General features: G+C 43.1%; 1 protein-coding gene across 2 annotated transcripts in view; it reads right to left on the reverse strand.

The window, feature by feature from the left end:
- SLC2A9 (solute carrier family 2 member 9) overlaps positions 1-13,874 on the reverse strand; it is a 198,671-nt gene that overhangs the window by 126,746 nt on the left and 58,051 nt on the right. For both annotated transcript variants that reach the window (XM_019553389.1, XM_019553390.1), the window contains one exon: positions 12,230-12,390. In XM_019553389.1, coding sequence (XP_019408934.1) covers positions 12,230-12,390 — 161 coding nt within the window. The remainder of the gene's footprint in view (positions 1-12,229; positions 12,391-13,874) is intronic.

Below are 13,874 nucleotides of genomic sequence, written 5' to 3' on the forward strand. Positions count from 1 at the left end.
AGCCAGACAGGAGCCCCACAGGTGCAGGTTACTGTGGCAGCAGACTAATGAGGGAATTAGCCGGCACCTGCACCCGGTCAGCTGACAGGAAGAGCAGGGCCCTGGGTACATATAGGTCCATATAGGTCTGTTCTCTGTCAGCAACCAGGCGGGAAGGAGCTCTCTGGGAGGAAGCTAACCAGAGATGCTTGACTTCCTGTTCTGCTTCTGGTAGGATTAAAGGGCTCCAGTACCCTGGCCTACAAGGCATTTAGTGCTGGGGGGAAGTGTGATTCTTTTAAAAGGACAGAGCACTCCCTAAACTGCTTATATTGTGTTATAGCCCAGGGGCTCATGTTTTGGTTACTGTTGATTGACTGGTGGGTTGGGCTGAGGCTACTGGGGAAGGAGGAGGCCTACAGTGTGCTGACACCAGTGCCAGGGGCTTGGTGACAAAGGGGGCAAGAAGACCCCAGCACCAGTGTGGGCACTGAGACAGGGCTGCAGACAGCCCAGTGATGACAGAAGGCTGAGTGATAGCAAGACCCCAGAGAGACAATGTGTAAATACCATCTAAGAGGCTTGGGGCATGGTAAAGGGGCAGTTTTGGAGCACACACCTAGCCAATAAGGCTAAGGGTGCCCCCTGAGGCAAACATTTTGAACAGGACCCAAAAGGGGTCCAAAGAACCACAGCGTACAGCGGGATCCATCAGGACCATGTCCAGGAACAAACTCGAGGGCAGCCTTCCTATATTATAATTACCAGCAAGATGTGGCAGGTGAGGAAAAGGGTGCCTGCTGGGCAAGACTAGCATGGCCACAAAGCCCGTAGGGCATCACGGCCACCCCTAGGAACCCCTCTCCTATGACAGTGCCCTTCTTCAGTTTTCACTTTGTGCCTGAAATCTTGTCCAACATATCTTCCAATAAAAGATGCACCCCCTCCAAAAAAATCTTCTCTCACGTTGAAAAAGAAGAGTAGGCCAGCTGCCTGTACATAAAGGGAAATTTCAGATTTTTATGTCTAGGTAGATGTTCTGGACTTGGTATCCCAGACTCACATAGGTACCTAATTCAGGGCTCCAAGAAGGCACCAGAGTCCAGGAGAAAGGAGGGATTTTGCCAGTTTCTATTCGCTGGTTTAAACATTGCCTACTCAGGATGCTGAATACTGCATCACAATCCTAGGTGCATAAGCCTCTCCATTTAAAAATACAGAGAAAGAAATTCAGTGCTTTAACTGGGTTTGGAGATTGTGTCAAGAGCCAGGTTTCTGTAAGTAGGCACAGAATGCTTCATGCTCCTGGTTCCAGAAGCAAAATGCTCAAGCTCAAATTGGACACTGGAGTTCCCTATACAACACATGGGAAGAATTATGCATTTCAGAATGAGATTCACAATAGCCAGCATACTGAGTAGAGAAGAATGTAAGTTGGCTACACTTAAGGAAACACTTAAATGGGTGTGCCAAACAAATCTCACTTCTGTCCCAGGCTTTGGCACTTAACAGCATCCCTGAATTGGGTGTCGCTTTGATACTGTGATTCTCAAGTGAAATTGCTTCATCAGATTATGCAAATCAAACATCCTTTGGGCATGGTAGGCTAGTTCAATCATGTCTATTAAAACACACCCCGGGTGCCATAAATTCCTTTTCAGGGTGCTGCACAATGTTAGGTGTGTTAAGTATGCAAACACCTACATACTGATTCACAAGATAAACCCATTGACTTCAAATAGAAATCCACAGATTCAAAAACATTATTTAACTTGTTGTAGTCTGAGTTCTTTACAACAAAAGAAATGTTTTATTATTTTCCATAGTCAGAAAAACAAGTGAAAGCTAAGAGCAGACATTTTCTGGGAGATGATTTTGAGTCTGAGGGGTGTCTTGAATCTGAAAATGGCACTAACTTCTTCTAAACCACTGACCTAGATCTGAGGCTAGAATGGGAACACTGCTCCTTTTGGAGTGTGTGTGAAAGAATGGGAAATTCATGGGCTGAATCAGAAAAGACCTATCTTTGTAAACCAATGAATGATAGGGGTATTCCTTAGGATTGGAAAGGGAGAGCAATATAGGTAGTACTCTAGGCACCTGTGCTGGATGCAGACCTTATTGACTTCCAGGTCTTTTTAAAGTTCAAAAGGAAGATTCCTATGAACTGAGCTCTTGATCAGGTAACTTGTGCCTTAAATGGAAAAAACTGTTAATCTCAGATTGTGTTTTAGCTTTCTTGTCCAGACACCTGTGTGTTTGGATTTCAGTGTGTAATTTAATAGTGTGTAATAACCTCAATTATATAGTTGGTTAGGAAATATGCTTCCCCACACTTTCTGGAAATTTCAGTGAAAAATCACTTTGGGATTTTTCTTGTCTTTATGAAAAAGCGCACTAATGCTCGCATACCTAACATACTTAGTATTGTGCAGTACCCTAGAGCACTCTGAACAGATAGAACAGTATTGAACAGTTTGTTTACTGTGTTTAGCATGAAATGAAGCCAAACTATTACAGACACTGAAAACAAAACATACTTGTGAAGAGTATGAATGGATAATAGCTAATCAGTGCAGTACTTGATCCATTTAAAACATGAAGATTACCTTCTATACATGGGAAAAGGTCTGAACAAAATGTAAGAGAAAACGCATACATAGTTTACGTTCTAAAGTTTAAGGTATGCTCCACAAACTAGATTTGATATTTAAACATGTTTTTTAAAAAAAACATTATGAACCATTACAGAAACTCCCTAAAAACATCTATAAAAGCTGCCTTACTGATCTTCCTAAACACCATCTTTGCTACAGAAATCCTCACAATTAGACAGCTAGTCAACTCTGATCATGCCACTAACTACTGTCCATGGGCTACTTGTGCTACAAGCCCATATGTTGTATCTCCAGACTTTTCTCTTGTTTTATGCTTCAGTTGCTTTGGGGCAGGACCATCCTTGCCTACAAGAATTAATCAGGAATCACCAGAGGGTAAGTATTTGGTCGGACTCAGTGATCTGCTCAGGTCCCTTCCGACCCTAGAAACTATGAAACCTCAATGCCCCGTGGCTTTGTGTTGTCCCCCACTATCCTATGCTTAGCCCAACCTCACAACCCCACAATCCCCCTCATTACCTCATGAATCCAATGAACCCTGCACACTCATCCCCATCATGTCCCAGACCCCCTGAGCCCTCACTGTGGCCCTAACACTCCACTGAGCTCTCCCATTCCCCTCTGAGCATTCAGAACTCACTGTCCCTCATCATCCACATACCCTCTTGCTCCTAATCCTTCCCATACCACATTTCACTACTACAGACCCCACACCTCTCAACCCCAAATCCTGTCTCTTATTCATGCCTCCCCAGCCACTTCTTACCCCATATCTCTCTTCCCCATAGGCCCTTTCCCCAAATGTCCCTTGGTGCCCATGACCCCATCCTCTTCCACTCAAAACCTCTCCTAAACAATTCCCCCTTACAGCCTGCAACCATGAGGCAGGTGAGGGCTGAACTGTAACTGCATCCTCACTGCTCCCCTTCCTCACCGCATGCCCGCAGCAGCAAACAGCTGAGGTCACGGCAGGACCTGCTTCAGCTGGTGGCAGCACCACTATTTGGGGCAACCATCCACACTCATTCACCCATGCCTAGCTTTTTGTTGCTCTGGTTGCACTGCTGGTTCAGCCTACTACTGCCTCCATCATCTGAATAACCCAGGATAGGGTAATTACAGTAGCTTACCTCTTCACCTCATCTTTGCAACTCTTTCCTACTTCTGCTGCACCACTGCACAACTCAGTCTGTTTTTAGCCCTGCTCCTGATTTGGAGGCTCAAATTCCCAAGCAACAAAGCCACCAATGCAGATTCCTAGGCAGCAGCACACCTTTACTGGATGTGCTGGGGGGTGAGCAGAGAAATATTACCAGGAGTAGACAACAGATAACTGTAGAAGAAAGGCTAGCTTGGTTAAAATAAAATCAAGGGTTGCTAACACCTATTGTATAAAGAGATTAGCAGAAACCAAGTAGATAATGAGTCATGAAGTTAACTGACTCCCTCATCTCCACCTAAATAGAGATGAGGCTGTCCCTGCTATGCAGTTTGTTTTAAACTTGCAGTGGATCAGGAATCAAAGCAGTCTATGATTGCACCCCTGGATTTGCTCCTGGTAAGGAGAAAGTCAGTCTCTCTTATATTCTTAGGGCTTGTAGGCTTTTAAAGTTTTTGAGAGTAAAAGTTAACTTCACAGAATGGATACACATTAACCGATAAAATTTTTCAACATCCCTTGTCAATAAAATTGACCTGATGGACTGAATCAACGCTGACAAATCAGAAAGGGACAAACACTTTCTTTGATTGACTCTATCCTACCTCTTCTAATGGGGTTTTGAAGTAGTGGAACTACCTATGGGATGGTCCCAGGGACCTCATAGCTAGTTTAAGTCATTAAAAAAAGGAGACTGGGACAAAACAGGTGGTCAGTGACTGGGTTATACTCAAGCAAATACAAAGCAGGACTGTACTCAAGTGTACTTCTCTCAAGTTGTGTTTTATAACAGCAAGAACTACTGAAAACAGCGAGTGTTTATTTAACAAAAGGCTAGTTTTCCATATTAACAATGTTCACTGAAAATGGAAATTCTGGCTCTTGATAGCTTATTTGAGTTATTCCTCTCTCTCTTGCCAAAACAAACAGTGAGAGAGAAAGGGAGGAGTGACAGTAAAGTGAAACAAAGGAAGAACACAGAAGCTGAGCTCTAAAAGGAAAATATAAAGAGTGAAAAAGTGCCCCCTCCTTGAAATTACTTTGTATTCCAGCATGGGAAATATTGTGACAACTGTATCTGAAAAGAAGAGATACACAGAATGGTCTTCGGGTGTAGCCAACTCTTGGTTCTGTAAACAAGCAACTAAAATTAATTCCCCAATGTAAATGATTTAACTGAAGCCTGCTGGAGGCAACAGGGCAAGGCTCTCAGTTCCCTAATCTGAACCCAGGCAGGGAGCTGTTAGTAACATCACTTAGCTCTTACCCTTATCTTGAAAGCACTTTATCAAGGAAGTCAGATTTGTCCACAGTTACTCAGCAAGCTCATGCCACAGCAAGGAGACAATTTCAATTCCCTGAGTCCAGTCTTTATCTACTGCATTAGAGGAATGGTACCTTTTTCTGACATGTTCTTCTCCTCTCTACTAGCAGCACTTATAAAAGCTGAAATTTCTCCCTTTTTTACTCTTCCTATCACAGAGGTGAGCTCTGGAGGAGAAGATTAAATATGACTACTGCCATCTTTCTAGGATCCTTTTGATTCCTAACTGAAAGGGAGAAGCTATTTTTTCTCCAACAACCACTAAAAATGTAGGATTACAATGTTTTTAAGAAATACATAACCTTTTCTGTTCAACCTCACCCAACTCAAACCACTCACATAAATCATCATCATCATATCATTGTGGAGGCCAAGCTTAGACAATTTCAGCCCAAAAGAAAATTCCTTCAGAAATGTATAAGCAACTGAATGCAGCAGCCACAAATGCACATATACAATTTATGTTTAACAAAGGAAATCTAACAACCTAATTTTAAAGTTTGCCTTATTTTGAGACTTGCTGTCTCCTCTGCTTTGGAAGCAACAGAAATGGACCAATGATGGCACAAGATGCCCTCCTTAAGAAACAGTATTTTTTTAAAAATGAAACTGTTTTTATCAGCATCTTGTTTCAGATACTACCATCGTTAACTAGTCACAAACCAAAACTTCAAGGACCTCTATTTTTAAAGGTTCGGGGAAAACCTGAAGCTGCTGCTTCTTTATAGCTATCATCTGTTGGTAGACTAATGGGGTATTCCATTGCAATCAGATTATTCTCACTAACCTAGCATGCTGCCTATGGCCTAAATATATTTTGTTATACAAATTAATGGTCTTCCTGATTAGGAGTTAGACAAATTATTAAAATTTCCAGTTTACTGAATTTTGTGGTAGGGGATGAGTAGAAATGTTATATGCTGTTGCTCAGACAACATATTGCTGTGAAGTCCTCATGAATTTCAAATTTTGGTACAGGCAAATATAGAAAGATAGACCTTAAATAAAAATGAAATGTCTCCTTTAATAAACATAGTTTTCATCCAGTAAACACAATAACCCTTAAGCTATAACATTTAACTTGCTTTTACTGTTGATCTGCAAAGCAAGATAAGGTCATTGAAATTTGGTTTTCATCTTAGCAAGGCACAGAACAACTTTTCATTAAGGTATCCTATCCAATTAGTTTCTTTAGAAATTTAAATGCTTAAATAACTGTAAACTAATAAATAAAATAAATAAAAATAAGGTCAATTACTGGATCAATTCTTGGTCACCAATTCTACAAACAGCTAATTTCTTTAGAACAAAAGTGTAACATTAATGCTATCATCTATTCAAGTTTCTCTGCTGTCTTCATAGGCTCTCAAGGGAATACAAGGCCACAGGCAAAGTTTTGGGCATCTACATTTCACTGGAACAATAGGACTTGGACTAGTGCGAGTGTCTAAATTGCTTTTGACAATGGACTTATCCCTATGGGTATAAGAATGTTTTTAAACATTTTATCTCGGAAGTCAATAGAACTTAAGCTCCCAAGTACCTAAATCATTTTGAAAGTGTAATCTTTAACCTAGTGACAAATAAATAATCAGTGTGTGATGTTTTTAAAGTACAGACATTATTTCTGACTAATACTTCTAGTCTTTTCTATTTTACTAATTTTTTAAAAGTGTAAATTGAACTCAATTTCATTACACACACCACCTACCAGCCCATATCCAAAGCATTATAGAGTAATAGTATTTTAATTTTCTGTCAGTTTGGTGGACTCCTCAATTATGCTCCTTGCCCATATTATTTTCCTACCTGCCATTACATCAAGACATTCAATTATCCAAAATTGGAGTACGACTAATACTCCAAAAATATTTCATTCTGATTAGCATTTTTAATCCTCATCAGATGTTGAAGTTGCAGCTGCTTCTACCTAAAACTATTATCTAGTGCTCATATATTATCTGTAAGGGAACATTTTTTCATTATTTTATATTTCCATCCTTTATGGGAAAAGGAGCTAAAATCATCAGGTTCTAACCTCATAGCCCAAGAATATTATCTGCTTCCATGAAAATGGACTTTGTATGACTGCCAGTGTATGGACCACACCTTCTTAACAAAATTTAATAATCTGTACTCTTCTTACACTTGCATAGAAGTATCTTTCTTTCCTCGTCTCAGCAAAAATGAATAGAAGCACTGTGGTGAGCTCTCATATTTGATTCCATTTTTTACAGTGAAGCAGACAGCATTCAGTGGTACTTTATGAATCAAGTAATTAATGTAGAGGATGGATAATTTAATGTATTCAGGAAGTGTGTGAAAGCTGAATTGATTAGTTGGAGTAGAGGTTGTAAAGGGAGGGATTGGGGAAAAGATGTTGAGAACTGAATAGACTAGTGAACTGGGGAGAAAGTGGCATGAACTGATTAATTACAGGACATGGGGTGGAAAGGAATGGTGAATGAAGGATTTGGAAGACAAGATAACAGAGTTTTCCAGAGTTTTGTTCTCTCTTCATACATATGAAGAGAGAACAAGAAACAATACTGCATAAGGTGAAAAAAGTAAAAAAATAAATAAATAAAAATTTGATTGTGTGAAGAAAAAGGGGGAAAGTGTGGAAGACAGGAAATACCCAAGGAAAGTGGCAATTAGATTTAGAAGAGTATGGGTCTGAGGGACAGTTCAAATCAAGAAAAAATAATTGGGAGAGGAAACCAAAGAGAAAGAGGAAGTGGAACAGCAGCAAAGACCGTGAGAGATAGTTAGTCTCTGTTAGTCTAAAGCAGGGGTGGATAAAATATGGCCCATGGATCAGATCCGGCATGCCAAGTGACTGGATCTGGCACATGTCTGTCCATATGGTGCTTCATGTGGGGCCAAGCCCCACCTGTTCATGCTGGGGTAGCCCATGTCATGCTTCTGCTGTTACCCATGACCCAGCCCAGGCCCACATGCACACTCCCAGCAAAGCTTTTCTGATGTGGCTGCAGCTGGCTTTCTGCTGCTCTGCTCCCTTCACCTCCAGTGGTGGCTCTTGCCAAAACCACATCGTGCAACAGAAGCAGGACCTACTGTTTGAAGCTGGGGAAGCACAGCAGCTTCCAGCTAGCTGCAGCCGCACCAGAAAGAGCCCTCCCGGAAGCTGCTCCTGTGCCACTCTGGCCGGTTGGGCAGCTTCAGCCAGGCAGCTCCTGCCCCAGCAGGCAAGGTTTCAGGTCTCACTCTTGGCCCTCTTACACTAGAAGGTGGCCAGAGTGCTCTAGTGCATGAGCTGCCCAGGGGAAGCTGCCCACCTGCCTGCCTGGAATGGCACAGCAGGGGTAGGAGCAGCAGGAGGAGCCACTGCTGGAGGCAGGGGAAGCAGAGCAGCACCCAGGCAGTGCTGGCCAGGGCTCGGCTGCAGGTGCTGGTGGAAGCATGACACGGGCTGCCCCAATGAGCGAGATGGTCTTGGCCCCACGTGGAGCTTCAGACTGCACTGCCTGGGCAAGCTCTGTTGTACATGACCCCACTCCCCCACCCGCAAGGGCTCCCAGAACCTAGTGCCCAGACAACCCCCCTCACACACACATGCCCCCCCCCACTCCTCTTCACATACACTCCACACACCCCAGAGGGGCATGCAGGGAAGAGGCCCCTGCCCTGAGCTATCACCACCCTGTGACCCAGCCCCATCATTCCAGCCTTGCCCACCCCTCCTGCTCCCCACTGCTCACAGGCCCAAAGGAATTTTTAGTGATTTGTTTGGGGTGGGAGAGGTACTAACCTGGCCTGCAACAGCTTATCAAAACCCTCCATGTGGCCCTCGGGCCCAAATAATTGCCCAGCCCTGTTCTAAAGTCAGGCAGAAGGCAGAACAGGGTGACACCTTAGAGCTTAATTCATTCAGAAATATATAAGCTTCTGCAGGCCACAGCCTACTTCATAAAATGCTACTTTGTCAGTAGCAGAGATATTTTTAGGCCTCTTACAGATGTTCAGTTGAAGGTGCCATGTGAACTAAGCCACGATCCCAACAATCATGCCTCCTCCCATGTCACACATGAATGGCTGGACATGCAATTTAACAATAGAACATTAGATCCCTATTGTACCTTACTTGTCAATGCAGGGGGAGCCCAGGAGTGCAGGTGTGATAGGGATCATAATCTGGGCTCCCCCTACGACATGACATTAAAACCCAGATGCCGAAAATCAGTTGATTGCATATTGAGGCTAGGGATAGAACCAGGATCTGAAATGAGCCCCTCAGCCCCACCCAACATTCGGATGATTATCAGAACTGGACCTGGAGTTTTAACTCTGCCCCAGGCATGGGAACCCCTGGACCAGTCTACAGCAGCCCAATCCTGGGGTCCCTGCAAGTCATGGCAGAGTTAAAACTTTGTATTCAATCCAGCTGAGCAGTACATGGGGTTTTAAAGATCCAGGCACACAGGGACCCCAAGATCAGGCTGCTGGCACAGCTGTGCCTCAGGCCCTGGGGCTGTCCTATCTTCAATCCTGACACTCAGCTGAGTAACAGGATCTATCATGAGCCAGACCCAACCAGCCACACATTCAATTTAAGGCATGATACAAATTAAGGAGTGATACAAACATTGTATGTGGAATAGCTTTGTGGCTATTGTGTTAATTGTATTATCATGCCTTACATACACTTTTTTAATATGTGGCTGGGTTATTATTCAAGATATATTCAATGTGCTAAGCAAGTCTTAAATGTAACATGTTAGTGGGCTATGTCACATCTATGTATTTACACTTCTGGGACGACACTTGTTAATGATTCAAAAGAACATATTTTGTTAAGAAGTATGTCATTGAAGTAAAGGATTTAAGATAAATGTTCAGTAAGTTTTCTTTTAAAAAACATTTTAAAAAGTAGTTTTGAAATATTTAAGACCTTCTTGAATGCTGGAAATTTAACTGAAACTCAAAATTCTTTTTTTTGGGAAGGACAGCTTTCAAATCCTGCCAAAAGTCTTTATTTACTGTATGAAGCTCCTAAAGCTTTACAGTTTTCTACTTGGCTAAGTGTGGATGGTGCCACTAATGCATGTGAACAACATATGATCTTGAATATAAAGAAAGAGAAGAAAATATGTGTATGGAAGGAATAAACAAGATTTTTCAGTTTTACTTTAAATGTTTTTTTCTTGTATCAAGTTAAAAAATAACATGGCACAAAAGCCCTCACAAATGAGAAAAACAACAAAGGCATAAAAATACAGTGTGTGAGCCAGTATGTGGTTTGAGCCAGTACAGCCAAATCTAACAAAATAAATGTTCCTGAACTCCTGGGTATCCAGGCACTTTGGCTTCAAGACCAAGAGATCTCCATATCTCCCTCTAAGTTGCATCCTGTTTAAACCAGCATGTGCCAAAGACTGAACTAGGAAGATCAAACATTTTTGCCTGAACTAACACTAATGCTTTGAGGTATATGCCCTCATTATTTCCCTCATGTATGCCTAACAAGTATGATGCATTTTAATTTAAAGTAGCAATGAAGTTCAGGAGTGCATCCATTATATCTGGTTATTGCTCACCCAGGGCCAAACTGGCCATGGTTTCTGTGGAGCTCATTCTCATTGGACTTCAGCAAAAAAGGCAGGCCTGTGGTGAATGTCATGAATCCTGAGGTCACAGAATGACAGCAATGATAGACTTCCTTGTGTGGCTACAGTAGAATACCACCATGACAAGTTACACATTTAAAAGCAGAATGACATGTAAATCACTGTTCTAGAAAGAATGTTGAGGTACACCAACACATTGGAGATACTCTGTTCACCAGGGCACCTCTTGGGGTAACAAAGAACAATGGGCACAAACTGACAGAGAGCAGATTTAAGCTAGATATCAGGAAAAACTTCTTCATGGTAAGGGTGGCTAAAATTTGGAATGGGCTTCCAAGGGAGGTGATGCTCTCCCCTACCTTGGGGGTCTTTAAGAGAAGGCTGGATAGGCATCTGGCTGGAGTCATCTGACCCCAGCACTCTTTGCTGCCTAGGCAGGGGATTGGACTCGATGATCTGTTGAGGTCCTTTCTGACCCTAGCATCTATGAATCAGTCCATATCATATCAGCACCGATAAAAAGAAAATTGACATTACCGGCAATTGGCATTTTTTGGCTGATGTGGCTGATAATGTCACCAATAAATGGAGTATGCATGTGCAGCCCGGAGTGCATCCTGGCAACTTGGAGAGCAGCATCTGGCTAGTAAGTCTGTGTCGGGGGGAAGAGAGGGGGTGTGCAGATCAAGACCCCTACGGTGATGGAGGAAATGAGCTGGGGCAGGGGTAGGTGCTGCCCGGGGAGGGCAGGACAGAATTGGTGGCTCATCTGGAAATGTAGAGGGGGAGGGGCAGCACTGTAGCTGCTGCGCACAAGCCCAGGAAGGCATGGGGGCATGTGCCCCCCGATTTGTGCATGGAGCAAGGGTGGGCTGCTGCTGTGCTCTCAGGGCCAGGGGCTGCGCCAGACTCTTCCCAGCAGCTGCACTTGGGCAGGGCAGAGGCAGAGCAGGCAGTGGTGACACTGGGAGGGAAAGTTATGGGGGGCTGTAGCCACCCCAAAATTCACCGTAGCCCCACCGCCCCAACATCACTGCCACCTGCCCTGGCTGCCCCAGTGCAACCCTGGCCCCAAGCATGCAGCAGCAGCAGCCCACCCTAGCACTACCCACGTATCTGTTAGCACATGCTCCTCATGCCTGTCTAGGGGTGCACACAGCAGCTGGAGCTGCGACCCCCAGACGAGCCACCAGCTCCATCTGGCACCCCACCCTGCCCCATCCCCATTCCCTACCTCACTGCATGGGCCTCAATCTGCCCTCCCCCACACTCCTCTCCCACAACAGACCCATGCCCAGCTAGATGCTGCTCTCCAAGCTGCTTGGCTTCATAATTGGCAATCAGATCCAAATCGGCCGACATGGCTGGTCAATAATTGGGTATCAGTATTGGCCCAAAAAATCTTTATCAGTGCACCCCTAAAATTATCCAGTATAATTTTTCTAACTTGAAAGTCTTTAAACTGAAATACAGATTCACTATGATGTAGGAAGGTATTTTTCTTGATGCGAGAAAAAGGCTAAAGAAAGAAAGAAAAGTAAAAGCTGTATAACAAACTTACCGTCCAAAGAACTTCACAATTGGGGTGACAATAATAGCACCCACCAGTCCACCAATAGAGAAAACTGACACAGTTATAGACCAGAGGAGTGTAAGAGTTCCTTCATCTATTGAGGAGCTGTATCTTCTTTCCCAAGTCGCATTGTAAAATTTCTTGATATACTGAAAATAGAGAGACAGTAACAGTAAGTGTGCAAACAGGCTTATTTGAGGCATAAGAGGATATTAAATAGTTGTGACTAAAAATCATAAAAAGAGAGTAGCTTACTGTAAAGAAGTTTCTTGGTTAGAAATTTTCCTTGATTTTTCATCCTTACCTTACATTGGTGATTCTCAACCAAGGTGCCATAGCAATCTACAGTGCCTTGAGATCGTTTCTAGGGGGCCATGCACTGTTAGTACTTTAGGTATACAACAGTACTGTTAGGTGTACAAACATAATTCACAAGGTACGCCCAAGGATTTCAAATAGGAATATAGACAGTTAAATCATTCTGACCTGTTGTGGTCTTTCCAAGTTCTTTGCAACAAAAGAATTTCTCTATTACTTTTCTGTACTCAAAAAGTAAGTGAAAACTAAGAGCTGGCAATTTCTGTGGGGTGCCTTTAGTCTAACAAGGGGTGCCCTGAGTCCATAAAGGTTAATAGTCACCATCTTAAATGGTTTTGTATTACATATTTTATAAAAGCCAATATAAATATAAATGTCTGCAAGTATATGAGAGATTGAATGTGAGCACACATGTTCGTCTATGATATGACTGGTCCAGTTATCTTATATTTATCCCAGTAGTGCTCAGACACCAAAGTCTCATTGCATGAGGCACTGTACATAAATAAAATGTTTACAATCCAGGCTTTTGCTGCAAACTTGAGTCAATTTTGTATTGTACTGTTCACATTGTTTCACAAACAGAATAGTATTTTGTTTAATATGTTATGGGTCTATATTAAAATACTTTGAACCACATTTTGAACCTCATTCAGAACCCACGGATCAGAAATTTTTGCATAGATTTGATAGACTTTAGTTCACATTTTCTGACTGTGAAACAAATTGAAATGGTCTTTAATATCCAATTAATAAAGGTTAGATTTATTAAACTTTGACACAGTATAGGTGACAGTTGCCAGACAGCTGCGGAGGCTATGGGACTTGAACCTGTTCAGCCTCTACACAAGAAGGGGCCAAGGGGGACCAGCAGGCTATGGGACAGTCCCTGTTCCCCCCGAGCACTACCGGGAGTAATGAGGAATAATGGCCGTAAGTTGACGAAGAACAGATTCAGGCTAGATATCAGGAGGCACTACTTCACAGTCAGGGTGGCTGGGATCTGGAACCAACTTCCGAGGGAAGTGGTGCTCACTCCCACCCTGGGGGTCTTCAAAAGGAGGCTAGATAATCACCTAGCCAGGGTCGTTTGACCCAAGCATTCTTTCCTGACAATGGCAGGGGGTCAGATTTGATGACCTCCTCAGGTCCCTTCCAACTCTACCAACTACAAAACTATCAGTGCAGTTATTGCAGAGATAACAGTGATTACTGGTTGATGAGGCCGCAGCTGGAGTACTGCGCCCAGTTTTGGGCTCCACAATTCAAAAAGGATGTGGAGAAGCTTGAGAGAGTCCAGAGGAGAGCCACGCGC

Source organism: Crocodylus porosus, unplaced genomic scaffold (genome assembly GCF_001723895.1).
Source record: "Crocodylus porosus isolate Cpor-Errol unplaced genomic scaffold, CroPor_comp1, whole genome shotgun sequence".
Classification (NCBI taxonomy): Eukaryota; Metazoa; Chordata; order Crocodylia; family Crocodylidae; genus Crocodylus; species Crocodylus porosus.